The sequence below is a fragment of the Brachyistius frenatus genome, unplaced genomic scaffold (genome assembly GCF_029030835.1).
Source record: "Brachyistius frenatus isolate BFR_SWC_R1_liver_20210118 unplaced genomic scaffold, ASM2903083v1 Contig_33, whole genome shotgun sequence".
Lineage (NCBI taxonomy): Eukaryota > Metazoa > Chordata > Actinopteri > Embiotocidae > Brachyistius > Brachyistius frenatus.
This window is the reverse complement of record NW_027210632.1, coordinates 2,909,409-2,934,173: the sequence shown is the minus strand read 5'-3', so window position 1 is coordinate 2,934,173 and position 24,765 is coordinate 2,909,409. Positions and strand designations below refer to the sequence as shown.

Below are 24,765 nucleotides of genomic sequence, written 5' to 3'. Positions count from 1 at the left end.
ACGTATGGATTTATATGTAGCAGTATTAGAAACTCTTACATCATGGCCTGCTTTATACCTCAGTGGAAATAATGCTAAGAAACTATTGTTTGCTGTCTGATGTACCTCTTGCAGTACAAGGATGCTGTATAAATTTCACACAGAGAAGATGTGTATGGGGAAATCAGGGATGCTATTGTATAAAAGCAAATGATATTAAAACAATAAAATTAGAAAAAGCCTTATGGACTATAAGGAACAAACTATCTTACTTTGAATAGCAATAACTGTGACACCACATATGACGTGTAATATGTTTTGGTAGAATTGTGACCCATTCAAATCCTATTTCAAAAAATAAAATGTCTCTCAGTTTATGAAATCAATCGTTTCCAAACAATATGAATACAAATTGTGGCTCAGAGTTTTAGACAAATTCAGGTTAACTGTGACTGTGCCACACATCATAGAAGCTAATTGCCTACAATACAGGGGTCCTACCCCCATTGAACACATTCTGTTATTATTTATGCATATTCATGAACCAGCCCGGCTGTTACATGAAAATCAATTGTTGCCATGACAATAATCTTGGAATAATTTTATGCCTGACTTCCTGTTTATAATTGATTCTTATTCTAGACCACCAGTAATGGATAAAACCACAATTCCTAACTCCCAATACTCTCCACCTTTTTTTCCTCCGGTGCCGACCCCAGTGCGCATGCTCAGCCTTCCTGAAAACCACATGCGTCTCTCCGCTCTGCTCTCTCCGGTGCCAAAGCAGAGAGATGCGCACACCGAGGACACCGCAGCACAGAAATGCGCACAGCTCCGAGCCCGACCCGGCGATAGCATCACCTCCCCGTCAGCCCTGACCCGTCTCTCAGCACAATGGGTTAGGGGGAATATGGCAAACTTTTACAAGCTTTGCATGACACGAGAAATGCCCTGCGTTGTCTGGAGAGCTGCGCTGCCGAGCGGCTGATCCGAGAGCACAATAACAGAGACTTGAGAGCAGAGGAGGGGACTTGATTCCAGTCATTTCAAACCTAGTTCCTCTCCCACTTTGGTTTTGAGAGATGATCACGGAGCTGGTGTGCACCGCCGTGGCTGTGGGTCTCTATCTGAACACGCTGGACGCAGATTTCTGCTACGATGACAGGTAGGTTTCGCCCACGGAGCGCAGCAGCGCTGCTGCCAACAACATCACCATCCGCTCCTCCACTTGTCATCTCCTCTTGTTACCACTGCACGGATGCCGGTGGGGGGGACGGGGGGGGGGGGGGGGGGACGGCGGCTCGTTGAGCCTGCCCGCTTGCTCGCATGTGCTTTTGTCTGTGGCCGGTAATAAATCACGGCTTATTTGTCGGCTTTAGTCAACGACACAAAGACAGGGAGAGGTCAAGGGAGTGTACTCCAACCTGAACGCTAATATTGTAGTAATACACCCGCAGTGATGCATTCATGGAACTTGTGCTGCTCCTCAGTTCATATTGATTTATTGCTGTTAAATACATGGTCCTAATATTGTGCATAAAATAGGCTATTCCTTGAGGGACTTTCAAAAGTTAGAAATAAACTCTTATACTTTTAGAAATATGGTTTACATGATGGAAGTTCCACAGTTTGAAGCCAAACCGAAAACGAGGTGAAGTTCAACACGTTGTGAACTGAGAGCAGCCTCCGTCCCATCGCCCGCTGCACACGAAGTGCCTCAGATGCTCTTTGTGTTGATGAAACGCTCATGTTTGCTCCAACAATGCCCTGATCTCTGGGGATTAGAGCTAATTTAAAGGTGGAGTAATTACGTAAACAGCTGAATAAACATGTCAACGTTTCAATGCTGTGGAGAGCCAATCAGAGAAACCCCAGAGGTGCCCTGATGGGACAGGGATGTATTGAGTTAAAGGTGGACAAAACAGGACTTAAGATACGATCATAAAGAAAAAGACACTTTCAGCTGGCGAGAGACAGATTTTCTCAGTGAAAATATTACTATTTATGTCTGTAATATCTACTTTAGTGAAAATACATCAGAGATTTAGAGTCATCAATAATCTGCTCATTATTTCATCTATCAATTGATGAATTTTAGTCAATAGAATGTCTGAAACTGTGAAAAAATAACCATCCCGATTTCTTCAAATATCTTGTTCTGTCTGGTCAACAGTCCAAAGCATCAGTTCAAAGTCAGTTTAAATTATTATAAAACAGAAAACAGTAGAAAACTGTCCCTGGAAAAATGGCCATCTAAGAATATTTACTGTATCCTTGCTTTAAAAATTGCCTAAATTATTTGAATTGCCACAAGTGTTAATGATCATTAAACATCCTTTATATGAAACAACCTGAGAAGGAAAAAAGGTCAGTGAAATGCTCGTAACTCATCACACCTGCTGATGATCTCTCAAAAGGCTTCTTGGAGAGGAGAGGTTTGGAGCCGCTGATATGGACTGATCTATAAATTATGGCCACCGGTAATTGGACAAATAAATTATGTTGGTAAATTTTTGGGGGGCTGAGAGTGCATGCCATATATCAGTGCTGGTGAGAATAACCTTCCGTCATGTAAAATGTTCAGAAAGTTTCACAGCTGGGTTCCTTTTAAAAAGAACATCTGGACAGGTAGTTTAGATACTCTATATGGGCATAAAAGGGCTTTGGCTCTGTCAAAGCTGATATTAATTTGTCTTCCATCATCAAGTCTTTAATCATAAGGTGAAAGTACTGATACGGAAGGTATGCGGTAGATTTCTCTGTTGATTAAAAGCATGAACAGTGAACAGGTTGCCTCCCTTATTCGTCCGCAGCTCCGTCAGAGGTTCCTGTCTGGTTAGCATCTCCAGACACCCCTTAAAGGTCAAAAGCCCCCCACCACCCCTCCACTCCCCCCTCACCGCCCCCCCCCCCACACACCCACCCCCTCCCCAACACCACTTTACTTTTCAGCACCAGTGACCCCTCTGTGTGTTGTGTGCGAGTAAGACGGAGTGCGCGTGGAGGTGACGGAGGAGGAGACGCAGCATAGAAACATATAGCGGTGGTAGAAATGAGCTCTGTACGTCGTCTTCAGTTGCATCACACCTCGGTACATATCCCCATAAAACATCGAGCTGCGTCTGAGCGATCCTGCGAGGTTGTCAAAAAAAAAAAAGTCAGTCGCTGACAGATTACCCCGAGGCGCTGCTCTGCCTGCCTCGGCCTACGCTCGTGCTCCATCCCCTCTGTGAGAGTTCAGTATCCACCAACGCGGCATATCTATCAAAGTCACCATGGTAATTTACACTCTCGGGGACAGACACTGGTGTTTTGGTTCAGCGCTCTCAGATGGAGGAGGCTGAATACCAATCAGAGGCCTGACCTTCCCTGGTCGTTCATCAAAACGCCGCCCTCTCTTGGGGTCAAGAGTTGCAGGCTCCCGGTCTCTTCCCTCAGGGATTAGACAAGAGTTATGGGCAAAAGGTTAAGGTGAGAGACAGATTGAAGTGGAGGAGAGTTGAACCAATCATTCTGTCTGGAGTTGTCTACATGCTTGTAGACAAACTTGTTTTTCTGTTTGTCTGACTTTTCACCTTATAATCAAATTCTTGTTCCAAGTCACACGCGCGTCCTACCATCCTAGACGAGATGGCGAAGCAGATAAATCTTGTCCATCCAGGCAGTCGAAGTTTGTGGAGATTTTGTGGCTGGTCTCTGCTTTTTCAATCATATCCAAGTGTTTTCCTGGGCATTGCTCAGCGCCTGGTCAAGCGCTCTCTTGGCCAACGGTAATCCCAATGAAAAACCTCTGCGTGTGAAATGACTACGTTTTACGGGAGCTGGGAGAGGACTTGAGCCAGGCCATTTTTGATTTGGGGATAAAAATCAAGATGTGATCTGCTCGTTTACAGTCAGGTTTTTTTGGGGGGGTTTTGGGTTTTTTGGGTTAAGCCAAATGACAGACTTTTTATTATCATTATTATTCTGATTTAAACAAGATGCTAACGTTTTTGGTGTAAGATTGATTGCTTGAGAGTTGTGGTCATAGATCGGAAAATGCATTTACCGTAACCTTTGAACTCTGCTTTGACTACCCATCATCGAGGCTTTTGACAGGTTAACAAATGAGGCTCTGCATTATTCCGACATCTCAATGATATTGGTTTTTCAACAACACCTTTTGACAAATGGACCCGGTGGGTGAATAGATGTCCTTACTTGGAAGACTAAGAAATTATTCAATAGGCACCAACATTGAAGCGAGGACCAGAGAGAAAAGGAGGCAATGCTGTGAAATGAAATGCATCCTAAGTGGCTTTCAGTATTCAGAGTCGTCTCTCCAGAAACATCTGTGACCCCACTAACATCACAGTCCCTCTGCTCAGCTCAGAAAGGCATTAGGGCCCCTCAGGGAATTGAAGTGAAAATGTCTTCGCTCTTTGTTTTGGACGAGCAAAACAATCTCATCTCTACGGTTCGGAGGAGCACGGTCGGGTTTGGTTTTCAGTGACTGGCGCATTATTCCCCTTAATAGGCGCTGTGAAATCTCCGTCTCAAATATTATCATTACGAACGAGGATTTCAACAATTACCCATGCCTCGCACATAGGTGACACAGAACAGTGGCGCGAGAGAAGCAGCACGATGAAAACAGAGGCTCACAGAGTCTGTTGGTTTGCAGCATCTGTTTCTTTTCCAGCTCGGTTTCTGAGGGAGACTGATAAATGCATCAATATGGGATCCTCTTTAAAAGCACCCTTTCATCATAGTTCAAACCATAGTGCTTCGAGTTCGAATGCTAATGGTTTGCCTTTATGTATGTTAATAGCGCACACATTGATCAATATCGATGTGGTGCTCCACCAAAGAAACAAACAGAACAGAAAGAAATCCTGAAAAGCTTACATTTTTCTTGCTTCATTATTTTGTTCAATTATGCAGCCTTCAGTTGATCCACATATAAATCAGTATGTGGCAACTGTGTGGAAGTTTCTCACTTTTAATAAGGGGCATTGTTTTGTCAGGAATAGCCATGTGCTTGTATCAACAGCCTCTGAGATAAGAAGGGCAATAAATTCAAGCAGTTTAAGGCGAGAGGCCTGTTTTCATGGCTGTTTCTTTGCTACTATTCTGTATTCATTTTTTAAAAAGTAATTGCATGACAAATAGCAGCGAGTGTTTATGTTACTCAGCCCATAAAGTTGTCTTTCAACAACTCCATAGCCACACATGTCACATGTTCTGCATTTAAAGCTGCCCTAGTCAATATTTTTAGACTCTGTTACATTTCTCTTCCTTCAGTTCATTATTTGCTGGTCAAATGACCCCCAGCTGAACTATTTTGGTTCAGTCTCACCGCTCTTCTTGGCGTCATTAATAGCAGCAGTAGGAAGTTCTTATGAGCTAGGTTAGGACCTGGCTTGGAGCAGTTAGCTCCTACAAAGAGACAGATGGGAGAGGAGAGTGAGTATTGGACTTATGCTGCCTTCAACTGGGGTCGTGTTTACCGTGATCATGAAGAACGGTCTATATGAATGCCGACCTCTTGTTGATATTCATGCCCTTGAACTTTTCTAAAATCTCCCAAGTTCACGGGTTGAGACGTGTTTGCTGACGTTTTCAGAAATCGCCGAGGCCATGGAACTTTAATTTTTTTATTGGGTGACAAGTTGATGTATTCCAATTTTAGCCGCACAGAGTTTTTCCGCACAAAGTAATAAAAGGCCGACATGTTGCGGTTCCCAAAGGCCTCATCGTTTCCCTCTGTAATAATGCCTTCGCATTTGCTACATTATGTTGCCCGCCTGCTAGCTGGATATTTTGTTGGCCTCTCTGGCTTAAAGACGCCGTCCATGTTGCCGTTGCCAGGCAGCGGTTTTCCAACGACTGAACCACTTGAGCGCCAAGGATATCGTGTGGACAACCTCTCACGTCGTACCTACGAGAAGCCAGCATTTACACGTATCAGGTGGTGAGAAACACAACAACAACACGACACGTGAATTCTAATATTGTTAGAACACCACGCTGATATCTCCTGGCCAGCGTTACTACCGAACTCACCGATGAAACGAGCCCCAATCCGACGCTGACACTGTTGGCATGTGTCCTGTCAGTGTATTGAGCTTTATAAAGATTAGCAATGCAATCACCGAAATACAAAATGTCATCTTTCCCACTCATTAGGGCAACATGTCATGAAGTAACGCGCTTCTGATCAACATCTGTGGCACATTGTAAATATGAAGAAACATTTTTTTTTGTTCCTCAAAATCCATCATTACTGGACAGAATGTGTTATAATGGACAATAGTGTAGTTATGTTAGTACATTGCTGCATATATCTGATAGCATTCTACCAAAAGCCCCCATGTCATCCCTGAATCAAATCTGTTCTTGATAACAGCTCATAATCATTATCTCTTATGGGTCGACTCGCCCAAGGCGTTGGCGCACTGTGATCAGTCTCAGCCCACTGTGGTTATGCTGCCAGGAATCCCAGTGCCTCTAGTGGAATAATTATCTAAAACACGTGCCCTAGTTGTGTTGAGGCTGTTTAAGTTACTGTATATGCTTGGAGCAGATAAATATTGAGGGACGAAGTAGGCTAACGACATGAATGAGCGAAATCCCTTTGACTGAATTGTGAGCGCAGTAAGTGCTACAGCTGAGGTGAGAAAGCATGTGTCTTGTCAGGAGGAGTTTTCACTATGAAAGCATTAAAAACGGCCTCAAGATAGAATTGAAGTGAACCGTGTGGTGAGGAAAACTGATTAAAAAAAGTGTTTATGAATTGTAATTTGAGGCAAGAGGCTTTTAACCGGATTTGCTTGCATAAAGGATTAAGTGTTTTCGAGGAGAAACGGGCAAACCTCATGAAAAGTGTGGTTTGGTGGTGAAAAAATATTTTCTGGTGATGTGTCACCATCATATGCACTTTCCTAATGTATTTAAGCACTAGCATATGTTTTTACTCCCTAGATTTAAAAAGTGTTGCCATTGATGTCTTCTTTTTGTCATGTGTAGCCTCCTTCAATTTGGGGTGGAGGGCTTGAATTATCACAAAGAGTCTCATCCTGATTACTTGCAGATTTAGTCAACATAAGCATTTAGTGGTCAGCTCTGCAGATATTGTGGCTTTGAAACTGCTTTCAAGCCGCAAATGAAGGCTTAAGGAACTGAGCACGTTGAATGGGGCGGATTCGAATTTCTCTGCAGGGTCGTCCAGTTCGATGTTCAAGGGAAGGGAATGGCAGTAGCTTTGCTGAAGACAAAGGATGAAATGTAAAAGACTATCTTTTTGCACTGGGACGGCTTCCAGCTTTCACAGGCACAGAAAAAACCCACTAGCATGTATGGTTCTCTGTAGCAAGACATACACAAGACAATTTTTTTGTTTTGTTTTTTTGAAATCATGTAGCCTCTGTAACATCACCCACAGCTTTACTGAAGACCGGTTTTGAAGCCCAGTTCTGTCTCTGGCCGTCACCATCTTGGCAGTGCCTGACTCAGCCTTACTCCTGGCTGGGTTGCTAAAACCTGCAGGCAGATATCCAGTTGCCACAGCACCACACTTGTCACTCAAAGCAGCCCCACCCTCAATTATGCATAACTTCAAGCCTCAATACAATTTAAATGGGGGAGTAAAACAAAATAAATCAGCCCTCATAGAGACAAGCAGAATATACGTACCAAAGATCAGGAAGGTTGGAATTTTTTTTTGAAAGAAAACCGAAGGTTTGTGTGGTTTGAAACAAGAAGCAACCAATTGTGACCTCACCCATTGGTTTGTGAACTGCCTTTCTGAAACCTTGAGTTTGGCATTTTGGCCGTTGCCATCTTGCTATTTGGGAGCCAAACGTGACCATATTTGGATTAGGTGGGCAGGAGCGAGCGGTGAACTTGACTCGATCTGATGAGGAACCCGATGACACTATGCCCGTCCACCTTTAGCAGAAACCTGACTGCACCACAGGCCTGTCAATCAAACAGACATGCCCCCCCAAAACACAGCTTTTTAAAGCCTAATATTAAATTAATGATAAAAGTATTTTCTGATGGACTACCAGAAAACAAAATACGAAGGAGTGACTGTAGCGAATGATCAATTATGGCTTTTGAAAAAAAATTGACTGACTTTGTAATTCATGAGAGATGTTGAATGGGAGTCTATGTGAACCAGAGCCTTTTTGGACCTAACTCAGCTCTCGGTGGTATTGTGGTTTCATGCACTTCTGCATTGGCCCCACTTTTCAGACCCGGAAGCTACATCCGCTTTTATGTACAGTCTATGGTTTGAAATAATATATTGATTGAGCATAAATGCCGTATACTCCATGGCTCATATTTCTCAGCTGTCAAGATTTGATGCTTTTCTTTGTCTTATTTGATGAGAAACTAAATGTCTTTCGGTTTTGCAGTGTTGTTGGTCTTTAGGCCAAACCTCAAACCCCAAACCTCAGATTGAAACTTTCTAACATTGTACAGACCAAATGATCAATCAAATAATGGGGGAAATGATTGGAAGATTTGTCCATAATTAAAAAAAAATCATAGTTAATTGCAGCCATATTATGCTTTGGTAAATGTCTTAGTCCTCTATTAGTAGCCAGCACAGTCAACAACAAGCTTGATAAATGTGTGTGAGTCATGGGTCCAGAGGCAAGGGTGGCATGGGGTGTTACAGATAGGAGACTTGTTTGTTTATTTTTAGGTTGTACCTCCTTGTGCCGTTGGATCCTTTCAACGCATGAGGCTGGTTGAGGCTGCTGCTCACCCTTGGCTGGCCCTTGGGCCCCGCAGGCCGCAGTCGCCCCACCCATCTGCCAAGACACGACCGCCAAACCTCAGTCCCACGACCCTCCTTCTATACACACACCATATGTGGATCACAAAATAGAAGTATCCACGGACAACCAGTGCTCTGTAACATACCGACATCCATGCTGGATTTTGGAGGATGAAACCCTCAGAACCACAGATAAAGTGGTAAAAACGTAGTCCCACAAATGTAGAATCTGGCCGATCTCATGCATGTTCACCATGTTCTTCTCCAACTGACACGGTTCATAATTGCGTTCAGCAGCATGGGGTTGAATTTCTACCACAGTGCCCTAAATTCACTTTGTAAGCAAAGCCCTTTTTTGTAGCATTGGATTACACGTAGAAGCCGGCATCCACTTTCCCTCTTTAAACTACAAGGTTGACTTCTAAAACAATTTACAGCAGTCGGGGCGTAATACAAAACCAAAAGCCAAGCTGGGGATCACACGATCACCCTTTCTACCTTCTGTAATCAATAGCCATTTAGTATCATCTTTCAGTGACTGCAGATTTTTTCTTCTCCGTAGTCCAGAACAGCTGTCGGAACAGAAAATCTAATGTGGTGTATTTTGTGCTTCACTTGACAAAGTCCTCATGTTTCACTACACAGCATCATTCAGACATGCATCAGCCAGTTGTTCAGAATCTGAAAGGGATCTGTGGGTGGATGAGGAAGTGTTTGTGTTTTTCATGTGCACTGACCACTGACAGCCTTTCCCTGGTGACGGTAAAGCTGTCAGTAGTTGATTGTGTAAATGATCAGGTTGATGGTTCAGGCTGGACTCTGATGCTTGTGGTTGGTATGATCTGTGAGCTGTGTGGTGTTTTTTATTTTTTTATTTTTATTTTTATTTTTTTTATTTAAGGTTGTAGTAGCTGAGACGATGTTGGTGTGCTGCATACGGACCCGTCGTGTATTTCGGATTTTCAGACAGAGTAAGGCTAACCGTTTCTCCCTGCTTCCAGTGTTTATGCCAAGCTAAGATTATCGACACAGTTCTATTTTTGTAGTCCAGCTCATAACCCCACAAAAAAAAAAAAAAAAATGCAACATATTGATTTTTGCATGAACGAAACCAAACAAAACAAGATATAATGTGTAAAATTGGTAGCGTTAGAGATGTTGCCAGGCAGATGTGGATAGCTGTTTCTCCAGTTGCAGTCTTCCCATCTAACACTTGGTTAAAAAGGAAATAGACATACTTCCCAAAGTATCAAACAATCCCTAAAATGTAACTTTTTTCTTACAATTTTTAAAATTTGACAAATAAAGACCTACAACCTTTTGGATACTTTGTATCTTTGGGTATGCACATACAATTTTAGATGATCTTCTCTAACCTTTCAAACTACCTGCTATTATCATCACCCAAAGCAATACTCCCCCCCTCAAGACTCATGCATTAAGCTGAGTTGTGAAAAACTGTTCTTGAAGACAGTGAGGAATATAAGTTTTTACTTTTCGAGACAATTTTTTCCACTTGCCAAATGCCTACAATGTGACGAGGTAAATATCGCTATGCCATGCAAGCTGTGATGAAACTCCCATTCATCTCAGCATGGGCTACTGCGCCGTAATTATTATTAGAAGTGCCAAGCGCTTCACAAAACCAATACAGATTCATTAGCTCGGCAACCTTGGCACTGAACCCAAGCTTAGCACTGCGCACATCTCTTTCCATCTTCAGGCATGGCTACTCTAGCTAGCTCATGTACAATATACTAATATGCATTCAGCTTTCTGGGTCAGAAGAGGGCCAAGTGCAAAGTACCTGATGTGTGTGTGGTGGTGGTGGTGGTGGTGGATCGGTTTGTTATTCTCACCTCATAAAATCCTGAGAGAGGGAGACCAGGAGAGTTGGTGTGAGGACCAGAGGGATTTAATGTTCAGGAGGGATCACATGACAGCGCTGCTGCCTTTACTCAAAGGTACACTTACAGTCTTTGGTCCTGAAATGTAGCAGGGGTGAAGTGATTGTACTGGAAATATTGTCGCTCAAGTGTGCTCCAGTTGGTATTTGTTTGCCTTTTTCAAAGCAGAGCCTGTATCTTGAAAGGGTGGTTGGCTTTGTCATTTGTCCAATTTCTCCTCACTTAATGGATATATAAATGTTTAGAAAGGAGTGTATCGTGTTCATATTTCATTTCCATCCTCTGGATTTAGTCTGCAGAGGGAGATAGCCTTTCTCCTTTTTCCTGTTTCCTCCTGATAAGCACCTAAAAGGGGAGAACCACAGTCGATAATACAGATAAAGGAAGTGAGGAAGTCTCAGTACAGCTGTGTTGTTCTCTCATTGCGTTACAATGGAGGATTGAAGACACAAGTTGTATTAAGAAGGAAGAGGCTGTGATTATTGTTCGAAATACGCTGTCATTGTGCTTGAAAATGTTGCTTTATTCTAAAACAGAGACTCTGCATGGCTTGATGTTAAGCTGCACTGAGTTGAAAAGTAGATTGTAATTTCCTGTTTCACCATATGGCCTCGGTTTTTGGTTTTGTGGTGCAGCAGTTTCTGCCCAATTGAAACACCAAGTCACTCAGGTTTGGATGGTTTGGAAAGTCATTATTCTGTGCTTAGAGCTTCAGAGCACACCATCCTTCAAAGTTAACTATCCTCTTTAATTATCCAGCCAGGGTCAGGAAACATTTAAGCCAATTTTCCCCCATTTTGAAGCGCTGCCCTTTCGAAGCACTGTTCAATAGTGTGCTCACCTGTCTCACAGAGGGGAACTGAGCTCCTTATTTTCTGATCACGATGGGAAGAGGGAAGGTGAGTCAGCGTTTGAGTTAACATGGCTCTTCTGACTGGGAGGAAACCACACAATCTGGATTCAATAACGGGTGTTTTTGAGACAAACCAAGCGCTGTATTTATCTTTTCTTCAGAAGGTAATTTTGATATTCATGGATCAGTGGTTTTAAGAAAGGCTGTGTAGTTATAGAGCTGCCATGATGAGCTGTGACAACACTGTAATTTATTTTTGATGCACTTTGGTCGGAATCTACCCCAGAATGCAGTTTTATCTCCTTCACAGTTTACCCTTTCAATTTATTATTTTCATTTTTTTTTTTTTAATCTGGTGGACTGTATTGAAGCTCACTGAATTATGCATGGCTTTTCTTTTGATAAGAACATGACCAGTTTGTTTGAGCTCCGCAGTGTGTATTTACTTTCCCTTTGAAAAGAAACCCACTGCAGGGAGCTTGGTCTAGTCAATACTATGATTGGTTGCACCATGCCTTAAAAGAAACCCAATATCCGAGGCACTCAGTCATTCTTTTCCACGTGAATGTGGGCTGAGGAAAGGTGTCGTACTGTTGTAGATATGTATGTCTGCTGTGCAGACTTGGCGAGAGCAGTCCGATTAGAGGTCACCACAGAGTGTGACGGTGCCAGCTCATCCACCACACTGGGTGTATTTCATCAAAAGATACACGCAGACCGTCTGTCGTCCCCCAAGGCCCGCTCATTACCGTGATACCACATCTAGTCAATCCATTACCGGGGTGGCTGACAACGCCAATTTAATCTACACTCTTCGGCCTCGCTAGTTTTTCCCGCTATGACCCGAAGCATTTACTCAAAGATAGCGGTTATCTCCAGAAGAGACGTACCATGTGACATCCCTGTTACACACAGGAAAGATGTTTGTCCGGCCAGTGAAATGAGCCATCCTGTTGAATATTTTTTTTCCTCCCTTTTACACACATGAGGATGCAATCTTTTGTTTTCTAATCAGATGGTTCCCTGGTTTGTTTTGCAGCTGTAGAGAAGTCAAAGGAAAAGGTTGACATTTTGGGAAATATACTTATTAGCTTTCTTGCCGAGAATTAATTGAGAGCATTGCCACTCTTGCATCAAGACATATGAAGCTAAACCTGTAGCCAGCTAATTTAGTTTAGCACAAAGTCTGCTACCAGGGCGTAGCAGACAGCTTGCTCAAAACTAAAGGAATCAAAAGTCTTTGCCGGTTTCTTGGGAACTGGTCCTGACCTTGAAATACCTTGGCATGTAACCTTGAATAAAACACCAAATGGACTTGTTTTACATTTTGTTGTTTAAACAGATTAAAACAATCAATACTTTGTGTTAATTTGTGAGCAGAATTATTTCCCTTCACAGTGAGCCATGCCAGCAGCTTCTCCCTGTTTCTAGTGTTTATGCTAAGCTAAGCTAACTGGGTGTGGAACTTTTCCTCCAGCCTCATGTCAGTCCTTTTTTATAGGTGGAAACAAGAGGGAAGTGTTGAGTTTCTTTCCACCAGCACATCCTTCTCGTACGTATGTATCGAATAACAAAAAGGAACAAATTGGCCACAATCACTTGGAACCCAGTCTTCCATACAAGTGTCATGATGTTGTACCATGACATCATGTCTGCTTGTCCCTCCGGTCCATCTCAGAAGGGAATATGGTATTTTTATGATGTTATACAATGCGTTTTATGGTTTTATAATGGAGTTTCCTGCAGCGTTTAAACCATGCCATATATTTTAGAACCCCTGCTGATAGTTTGACAAACTTGGATTATATGAAATCTCCTGCAGGGAAGTGCAACTGACATATTTGTTGTAATACACTGCATTTTGTTGGTCATAATTCACAGGCTATAATTATTTCCCCAAAGGCCCTTGGTAGAACTTGCCTTGCTGAAGTGTTTCGGAGCTGAATGAAAAGATGACTTGCGTCAAAAGTATCTTTGAACCGCTTAAGTCGACTTTTGCTTTGTCCGAAGTTAAGGGTCAAATGGATGGGGTTTGCACTTTCGGGATGACTTCATTGGTTTCCATGTTAAAGTTGAGTTCAGGCAAATAGTTTCGTTGTACCAGCCGTGTTTAACAGATCACAGATCAGAATTTGAAAAGATCTTAGATAATTAGCCTAGATCCTTGAAAAGAAGACAGATTTAGTTTGGGTTGGCCCCCATGCTACCCCTCTTTAGCTGCCGTTTCTCTCTGGCTAATGCTGGAATGTGACAACTGGTCACGGCAGAAGAAAGGAGGGCCTTTTCTGGATTGGATACAGTGCTGTACGGTCTGTTAGCGCGGCTTACTTGGCCATTACAAATGCTGGATGTGAATCCGACCACTGAAAGCTGTCAAAACGGAAAGAAGCCCAGAATGTGACACTGTTGGCTGGTTTCTGTGCAACTTGCAGCCATTCTTTACATACAATGTATGGGCCAAAATCCTTTACATTCTCGAGATAGCTGCATTTTTTTTAATTTGTGATCGGATTACAAACCAATTCTGGTGGAGCATTAAAGGGATTTTTTTTTCCTAATCAGAGACAGAAAGCTTTTGAGCAGAAACAGAATGCTGCTTTGTTTCTACAGCTGCTCCCTTGGCAGCACTGCAGCACTCAGAGCCTCCACTGGCTCTGTGATTTGTCATAAGCAATTAAACTTGTCCTCATTATAATCTCCGCAGCAGATCAAAAGTGATCCAGATTCTCCAAGGGACTCCGAAGTCTGAACAGAAGTTCTGTCTCCACGGAACAGACCTGTATCACAAAATATGTACTCCTCATATCAGCACGTGATTAGCTTTCCGTCCGCAAAAATACTACTAACATTATTTTATCCCCATGTGCTACTTTGCAGCCGAACAAGTCATTGTCAGGGGAGCTCCACAGTTCAGTACTTCACGTTCCAATTGTTTTCGGGGTCTGACACAGAGATTTCTGGTGCAGACTAAAGAACTCTTTTCTTGGCAAGTGATCAACTCAGCTGGACATTGCCAAAGTCTACTATGCTGTTGATTCCAGTGAATAAAGTGGGCCTGCTCCGCTCTGGAGAGGCTATTGTCGATGCTTTGTGTCCACACCTGGTGCTCTGCATGTGTGTGAGTGAAAATCTGAACATATGTGCAAGCAAATGATACAGCTGCACTGAGGTGAAAAGTGAGCCAAGAACATTGGCAGTCCTTTCTGTGCCGCGACTCTTCATGACCCATCAACATCCTTCTATTCCCTGTTGAGCAAAATCAATGCGAGACAAAGTATTTGTCCACGTTATTGGAGTCCCCCATTTTAATTCAAGTAGGGGAAGGGGGGGGTCCATAATAATGAGTTTGGGTGGCTGGAGGTGCACGTTTTTATAGGACACTGTGCCAGCACCCGCAGCTTTCTGGAACTAGGCCAGTAGAATTGATTGTAGAAGAAAAAAGAAGGTAACATTAAAGAGGTGAGGGAAAAGGAAATGTACCTGGTGCTAAAAAACGACATAGTGTTTTGGATAGTTGTAAAATAGTTTTACCAATGACGCTGTGATGGTAATCTGCAGCTGAATTCTTAGACAGAAGAAAACAAATCAATGCTCATTCTGACAGCCACTTTGTGTCTTCTTTATTAATTTATGGCACTTTATTATCAATTACATAGGACCATATAGAGGTTGACACAATACTTCATGCAAGCCTGGAAATCTAAATCAACTGCCAATACAGATAATGTTACCATGGCAGTTGCATTTTACAAAGTTGCTGACTTTGCTGCCACCTTAAACATTTACTTATGACTAGTCCATCCATGATGTCAAATCCAAAATTCTTCTTCACTTTATTATCTCTTTGGTGGGTTGATTTTGCGTATAGTTTGTCTTCAGAATCAGCTTCATTCAACCCACATTTACAATTATTGTGTCTTCCAGTGGCCGTAATAATTATAATAACGGAGGAAGTCATGTGATGCAGTATAAAGAGTGACCAGGTCGGAAAGAGGTCGTGGGCGATTGGATGAATCAAATACAGGGCTTTCATCCAGAAGACGGCTGTTCTTGTCCCGTGTTAAAACAAAAGTACATGTTAGCATGCGCAATGCACAGACAACCCAATAGTCGGGCCATTTGGGCACAAATTCCCTGATCAGTGAGTCACTGGTTCACTGTCTGGACTTTACCCATACATGCTGTCTATCTCCATTGTTACTCTTCAATGATCTTTAAACAGACAAAAACAAAACTATGTCAACATACACAGACATAATGTGACTGACATGATAAATGTACTTATTTTAACAGAAGCCACAACCTTTTCTTAAAACAAGCCAAGTTTTTTGGTGCCTCAATATAACCAATTCAAGTTTATTATTGTTACCATGACAACTAAGGTCTGATACACCTGTTGCTGATACTCTCCAACAGTCTCGTTTAGGTATGGAGGGCATGTTGGTGCTATAGAGTGTGCTAAAAATACTCATGTCTTTTTGGCAGTTATTGGAAATAGACTTTTTCTTATGGTGACATGTGCTGGATTACACCAGTCTTTAGGTTTATACATATAGCTATAGAGTGAATATTATTATTTTTTTGCTACATTCAAATGGTAGTTTGACGTTTGAATAAAATATTTGATTCATGTTGTTTATATCTGCATATTATCAGTAGATAGTAAAAATGGAAAGCAACAAATTAAGACCCTTGTAAAACAGCGTAATTCTGTATAAACTCCTGTAGAAGCAATGATGTTCTGTCCACAGCAGCAAGCTGCAACATCTGTCTGGCATTTTAAAATCACATCCTCAGCCATAATTTATGTATTGTCTGGCTACGCTCAAAAACAGAACTCTGGTTTTAATCAAGCATCACATTTATCACTGAGGATGCAGGCGATTCGTGGAGGCCACCCTAATTACCCGTCCACACTGTAATTAACTGTCAAGCCCATAGTAGATGGAGAGCTGAGAATTGATTGGCTGCTCATTTGTTTTCTTGTAACATGCTGGAGGTTGTTTTGGCTGAATCCCACTGATGGGATGGATGGATGGATGAATGAATGTGTAGATGGACTGGCGGATGAAGGATGTAGGGTGTTAAAGTTGGGCACTGTTTCACTGATAAGAGCTGGCTGTGTGGGAAAGCCACAGATTTTAGAAACCATATAAAACTCTGAGCGTCCAATGCTCCTGGACATTGGCTCATTTAAATGTGTTTTGCGCCGTGAATGCTGCTGGGCACAGTACTACCGTACTGTAGGCATATGGCATATTTATGGGGTGAGACTTCTCAAAAACCCATAAATTTCACAATAAGGGCTCCTATCTTGATATATATGGGATAAACACAACTGTGTGTAACAGTCTTTTTCCATAAGCGCTCCTGGTGGTCTTTTGGGGTGTTCACGAAGGTGTGAAACAGTAATTTGCAGTTGAATCGAACTATTACACCCCCCCAAACCTTAGTCTCTAGTGTTTTTCAATTTGATTGCTTTTTTTTGCAAATAATCTCTGTAGCGACATGCTTTAACAAACTGCTGTCTTTGAGGATAGTTAGACAGCCTTCTGTATTTCTGCAGTTGTACAGTAAATTGTCATGTTCATCATAAAAAAAACAACGTAATTCTTCAGCTTTTTGGACATGTGAGGTTTGACCCCGTTAAATCCCAACCCAGTCTTTACCTTCACTGCGTCCACTATATTTTACCTCCGCGGTGGGTGCGTAATGCATTAGTTTTATTAGCAATTGATTTCCCATAGCATTCCCCCCTGGTGAGGCGATGGATTCATCACAGGCTTTTATCGACACCATCACTCAGGAAACGCTGCGGTGGGCCCGGCTTCCTTTTTTTAGCTGAGGTGGCAGCGGTGGCATTGTTGTCAGATCACCTCTGTTTTGTGCAACCAGCTACTGGGAAATGATCAATCAATCACTTAGACGGAGACAAAGACTTGGAAATCAATCCGGTGAAAAATAGATGAGGGAGTCACACTCAATTCCTGGTTTCATAATCTTTTAACCACTAGAAAGGCAGTTTATTAAGAATTTTTCTCAGTGGTATTACATCTATTGACAGTGGTTTTGAGTCCTTTAATTATAAAGTTTCAGTTGATCAGACTAACAGGAGATGCTTAGCTTAACATAAACAATGGTAGCACCGTGGAAGTAGTTCTTTGCAAAAAGCTAACAACCTAGAAAACCATGAATTGTTTTTATATTTATTTTTGTGCACAAATCAGACTGGCATTGTGAAACATTTTTTTTATATGCATTCAAGGAACATGAAAAACAAAAAAAACAGGCGTAAATATTATTTAATTATCAATCTGTGTAAATTTCCAGCCATGGTCAAGGTCTATTCAAGTACACAGCACACATTCACTTTTAACTACAATGAGTCAACCCTGGCTTATTTGAAGTTAGTTGTTCCGCTAATCAGGAAACCGGCTTTACAGGGGACATGAAAGCAAGTCTGTGTCCTGACAAAAGATCGACAGGCAACTTCCTGACGTTTAGCTCAGGCCTTTTCTCCCTCTTTGAAGGCGAGAAAAAAAATCTGTTTGCCCTGACCGGCTGCTTGGACAGACTGAGGATGTAGAGGAGACTTTATCTTAATCAGCTATGATTTGACCTGCTCGGCCTAATGGTGATGACGGTAAAACAGCTGCACTTCAGGGACAATGAGTAACTATCCTGAAGTGTGTACTTTTGATTTAATTCCAGCAAATAAATCCATGAGTACTTAATTGAACTTAGGCCAAACTTCGATGTGATGTTTCTAATTATCTTGAATCAAATTGAATGCTGTTTTTTTTTTTTTTTTTTTTTTTGGAGCATTAGGATGTATCTGTGTTTTCGGGATGTGAACAAATACTGGTTTTAAAAATATTGTGCTGCTTGACAATGATGGGAAACTGATGAGCTGAAGATAGCGACAGTCATGTTTTTGCAATTTTGACTTCATAACAGCTTCACAATCAATCAACTTCTCCAGTTTTGAAAGAAAACGTATGCATTATGTCTTATATGCAGTTGAGGCAAATTCCAATAAAAAATACAGATACAGAAGATACGGAATACAAATAGTTGTTTAAGACTCTAAACACTCCATACAGATTGTATCTTTGTATTGACCAATGGTGCAGGAGTATATGCACGCACATATATGTGAATGTATGTCTGTACTTTGTACAGAAAATGTGAATAGATGGGGTCACTTGACCACTACATTAATATTTTCATCGGAATGCAGAAGAGATTGAGTCAGACTTTCCTCTGTTGATATGTTTTGTATATATACCACCAACAGGAAAGTCAGCTACCTTCATACAGTAACCGTTCTCCTAACAAACACTGGATCAACAAGCATTTCCTCAAAGTAAACATATACATTCGTTGCTATTTTACATCCGCATGAAGTGTTTAGTCATTTAACTGGACTACTCATTCCACCCAAACGTCCCACTGGTTAGTCTGCATGCATGGGAAAAACTGCTGGGAGCTGCAGGATGGGCTATTTTTAATCAATGAAAAGACAGATCCTCTGAGCAGAGGAGGAATAGATGTAGGTTAGTACCTTGAATACAAAGTAAGCTTCATCCCATGTCTCAGGTTTACGCTCAGTAATGTGTAAGAATATATGGAAACTTTTGCTGTTTTGTTCTTCTTTTTTCACGTCATCAGCTATGTATAGCACCGTCCAACTGCAGTTTATCACTGTTCACACATTTCAAATGATGGAAAGAAAAAAATAATTGCATCTGAGCTGGCCACAAAAATCTGCCAAATTAATGTCAGATTTCATCCAGGAAAAGGAAGGGCCACTGCAGAGCTAAGCACAAATCTTTCACAACCAGGCCACCAGCTGTATGACAGAGTTTTATGAATGCTATCTGGGCATTTATGCATTTTCCCCCTCTCCTCCTATATTCGTGCCACTTTGGCGTGGGACAGAGTGTGGGAAAGTAGCGGTGCCACTTCTGGTCGGGTTATTGTTCTGCCAGCAGTGTGTGTGTGTGGATGACGTATGATGTTTGAACACACCCTTAACGCTCACTTCCTGACCTTTTAGCCCACAGATATACAAACTAAACAGATACTGTTGATTAAAAGTAAATCCATGTTTTATTAATATCTTTTATGTCTGTGTCTGCGGCATAATCACGTACAGAGAGGAGATACAATTTAAGTGGGAAACGTATGTTTATTATGGTAGAGGGAATAACAATGAGAGCATTACTCTCTTATGATTATAAAGCCAGAGTTCTGGTGCCTTCCTCCCCTTCAACATCTCACTCTTTCATCTTCATCACCACCTCCTCATTGCCTGTCATCATGCTGTGGCTACATACTGGCAGGATTATAGCAGCTGATAATCAGCCAATGAATGACTCACTTAGGGCCAGCCCAGCAAGCGAAATGGCTTCACGCATGAATGTTCAACCTTGCACTGTGATGGATGGATCGGTAGCCCTAGGATTTAAAAAAAAAAAAAAGGACCAGACCAGATCATCATCTCCACGTGTGCAGTCGCCTCATGTGGTGCAACACAACACACTCCCTACTAGAGTGATCACTGAAGTGAAATTTATGAGATTTCTATCCTCGATCAGCGGTGGCGTTAGCTGGGAACAAAGCCCTGAACAGTGTCATGCTGCCAACTGCAACAGCATGGGATTAGGACACTATATTGCATAGATTATATACACTATACTGCACATGTAGAATGACACGAGTATAGAGACTTGAGCACACAGACACACAACCATTAATTAGATTACCCGTTGACCCCCCCGACCTCCGGGCATGTCTCAGAAACTCTATGATCACTTTCTAATCCTGTTAGTTTTGGATTAACGAAGGGGTGATCTGAACCCTGACACCCAAACACACATACACTCTCTCTTCCTCTTTTAAACAGTGGCCCCCATCTCACGCACGCGAGATAGAATCTCAATGAAAATGTGAATCAATAATTTAAAAAAAAATAGAGTAAACTCGAGTTTGGCAGGTAAGGTAAAGTTGAGTTGGGCAAGTAGATTAAACTCTTCTTAAGCAACTGAAGTCAATTTGAGCAAAGCTAGTAAGTAAGTTAGTTGTGTTCCTTCTGTTGTCTCCTGGTGACCTCTGCATTCAACGTGTGAGCCGTCAGTCCCAGCACGCCACTGCTAACATATAGCGAGAGAGTAATCGGTTAAGACAAATCCACCAGTGTTAAATACTTCCCCCCAAACCACTCCCTTCATCTCACCCCAAAATTTAACAGCATCAAACAATGTGACATGCAATGAACCCGCAAGTTCGCCAAGGGTGAAGAGGCATTCACTTTTTTGTTTTTTATGTATTGATTCTAACAGTAGTGTGAAGCAGGAAACATGGGGAGGGAGAGAGAAATAGGAGGGTGACATGCAACTAAAGGCCCACTATTGCATTGAAACTTCAGATCATTCATCCACCAGGATGCCCTTGAACTGTCGTATATGATGAAATGAGTGCACGAACAGATGGTAATTCATTCAGATCTCACTTGTTTGTAAAGATGACGGCTCTGTAATCATACTCTCCACCTGGACAAACTCGCCGCTGTGCTTCAGAGATGCGGATTTGTTTTGTCCCTCAGTACGGATAGTTTTTCCTTCTCATAAAGAGTTTTAATTATCTGCGATACTTTTGCGCAAAGCCCAGCAGCATCAGTGGGGTGTTTACTTCAGTGGTGCGCCAGCCCAAGATTATCATTGTGTGAATAGGCCTGTCTGCTGCTGCTCTCGGTCTTTGTGGTTAATTAACACTCAGATTGCTCAGTAAGGAGATGGAAATTTAATAGATCTTGGCCAGACAAGGGATATTGTGAAAGTCTTCGTTTTGGGGCAGACAACCAGATCAGATATGATTCTTGAGTCAGATAGTAAAAGATTCAAAAAGAGAAAGCAGCAGGAGGGAAGAAATGAAATGAGGAGGACATGGAGGGGGGATAAAAAAAAATGGACAAAGGGATGTTAATTTAATAAAAATCAGAAATGAAGATAAAAGAATGAATGGAGACGGGGAAGTAGGCTAATACAAGACATAATAAGGCAAATGGATGAGAAGTGAAAGGAAAATGAACCTTGAGGTGATGATGACCCATGAAATATTGTCCAGGCCAGTATCCATTATCAGCACTGTGTTATAATGATTAGCTAATCCATCTCATTACCACTTTCAGGAGGCAGAAGGATGCACTCTGCTACAAAAGGTTGTAATAAGGCCACTCCTAGTTATGTTAAATGATGGAAGTTTATACTGGAGATGTTTATTATAACACAACAGGACAGGCCAGTGGACATGATGCAGACAGACAGCCTGTAGCAGAGCCCAAATATTTAAAACAGTCTCAAGTGCAGGGTTTTGCAATGCAGTTAATATTGTTGCCTTTTTTTATTTTTTTTATAGACATCCCAAAAACATTTGCTCCATTAAAAGGGAACATTCATTCTGTCAGACCACAGTGGGAGCGACGGGACTGTAGTGTAGTGCGTATTTGTGCACCAACTTGTCATTTGACATCTGTAAACTGAACTTTACAAGGACGTAATCAAGGAAACAACACAGGTTTTTTTTTTCTTAACGCGATGCAGTGTGTGAAGTAAGAGATTCAAACTTTAAGCAGAGATAGTGTTAATATGTACCCATTGTGAAAAAAAAAAACAGCTAAAAAAAAAGGGAGACCAGACAGGTTTAAGTGCTAATTAGCTGTTTTATTCTAAACCAACATGACCATTAACACATGATGAATGTGTTTGTTAGTGTTGCAGGCATGGGGAAAAAAAGGTTAAAGCAAATCCAAATCTGGGAAATCTGAAGCTTAGGAGAAAGAGGGAGGCAACAGGCACAGGTGCAGCCACGTCACCTTAACGACCGCGAGCTCCTGCAGGAAGAGGCAGAAGAGTCCTATCACCATGCACACTCAATATGATAACACATATTCATACACCTAAATATAATGTAATTCTAAAATGTAAAACTTAAATTTGTTAAAAAAAAATGCATAAATCATATGCCACCTTGTTACAGTGTGTTTAGGAGCATTCTGAAATACACTATGGCTGCACAAACATGATGATTTCAGATATCAAACAAGTTCATTGTGATTTGTCATCCACAAAAAAAAAAAAGTGTTTTGTTGCTGATATCCATTAGGAAGAGTTTTTTCAAAGCCCATACAGCCAGTATAGTTAATATATTTGAAAAGTTTTTTTTATTGAGAGATTATCCAGTTTTTTCTAATTTAGCGAATTAGCTTCATCAGGACTGTGTAGGTGCGGTTTGATCAGATTTGATTGAGAAAGTCCTGACACCCGTGGTCTGACTCTCAAATTGCTGTAATCTGATTTGTGCATGGAATTATTCTCATCTGTTTCCAATTGCCCGAGCACATTAAATTAGTGAAAAAAGTACACACAAAATTAAGTACACATCAAAAAAACTCAAATACAGAAATATTTGATGTGAAAGATCCAAAAGTGTTCTTACTTACGAAGAAACTGGTGCATTTATGTAAGATTTCATCACCCAAAGTAAGAAGCTTAGTAGTTTTCATCGCCTTAAATATTAGGAAGTGGTCACATAAGTGGTTTAAACTAACCCCAACCCTCACCCTACTCCAACTCTCAACTCTAACCCTAACCTACCCCCCAACCCTCACCCTACCCCTTAACCCTAACCTACCCCCAACCCTCACCCCTAACCCTAACCTAACCCTTACCTCTTCTAAGAGGTATCCACTCAATGCACCTGCTGGCAATGAGCTGATTAACACAAATTGCTAGTGACAGGCTGAAAAGACTTAATCCTGAAGCTGGTGAAAGCTTCACTGAAACATCTGTGTGTTTTAATCTGCTGTGCTGAGCATAGAAATGGAAACTGAAAAAGCATCCTGGTAGATTCAAAGGTTCAACCTTTTTGCTGCACAATAAGTACACAGTCACAGTATGTTTGGCTTGAATGTCTGCATCAAGCATTTTCTTGCTTAAGCCTCCCAAAACGTTTTCTATCAGTGTAAATAAATAAATATAATTTGGTAAGAAGAGCAATTTGAATATCAAAGTTTTGGTGGATAGTATTTATCATTGGCTTTGACATTTTAGAGACTAAATAATGAATTGAAAAGTCTGTCCATTATATTTTTCACAATCAGTGTAAGAATAAGACTCCTGCTGGCTGTAAACAAAACAAAAAAAGGCCTAGTGTGTGTCTGAAGGCAGCCACAGCACATGAAAAAGCAAATCACTGGTGGTGAGATCACTGCTGCTTGGGAGGCGGTGGAGTGCCTCATTTGCATATTGAAAAGACACATAGCCAAACATTGAAAGACGGCCAATTTTCTCCCCTCTAAAAGGAGCGGACAGGTGAAAGAAGACCTCACCCCAACACAAACGGACCTCAAAAAAAAGAAGAAAAAAAAAAAAATCTCCGCCCACTAATGTCTCTTTTGAGAGTCGGTGGAAATCCTTCAGATTTTACCTCCCTCCGCCAAAAAAAAAAAAAAAAAAAAAAAAGGAGAAAACTGAAAGGACCAAACCCGTCCTGTACTTTGGGGATTGTGAATAGAGTGCCCTGAAGCCTGCCTGCCCCACATACGAAGGCTGAATACAAAAGACCCCCTTCTGTAAGAGCAATCACTACGGGAGACCACTCTATCTGCACCGCTGCAGCGCCAGGCCTCAATGAAGCCATCAGCACAGGCTGTGTTGTCACACATATGCACACACTCGCGAACACAAAGACGGGACACGTTGCATGTAACCATTTCTTCCTGTAGCCTTTACAGGCACATGCGTGCACGTGCACCGAGACGTTCCTGAACCCTCGTGGCTAATGCATTCTTTTCATCCTCCAGTGCTGGGCAGGGACGGGGAGGGAGATGAGTGGTTGGTGCTGATTTGAATATTTAAATTATTTATCACCAAAGAGTATTGAGACCCAAGACATGCCAGGGGACGCAAGGGAGCTCGGTGAGGGTGAAGCGAGCTGTGTTTGGGTTTGATAGTGTGCTAACTAAATGCCTGAAGGGACAGGACAGGGGAAAGCATTAGCACGACTGTAGAGCTAGATGGACACAATATTTTGAGCCTAGTAATATGAGGCTGTTTTAGTTTATACATTCAGGATAAAGTAAATCCTGCATTAATAAAACTTTCAGTGTTAATAATCATTCCATTTCAAAATGTTTATTGTTCTGGTATCGAGAGTCTCATATCATACCTCAGCACTGGAGTGGGACTGTAAAA

At 41.7% G+C, this 24,765-nt stretch overlaps 1 protein-coding gene across 1 annotated transcript in view; it reads left to right on the top strand.

Moving 5' to 3' along the window:
* The first annotated feature begins 764 nt into the window (after window positions 1–764).
* The window catches only part of tmtc2a (transmembrane O-mannosyltransferase targeting cadherins 2a), a 60,066-nt gene continuing 36,065 nt past the window's right edge, over window positions 765–24,765 (top strand). The window contains exon 1 of the mRNA XM_069700348.1: window positions 765–1,144. Within this exon, the coding sequence (XP_069556449.1) occupies window positions 1,062–1,144 (83 nt within the window). The 5' untranslated portion in view covers window positions 765–1,061. The remainder of the gene's footprint in view (window positions 1,145–24,765) is intronic.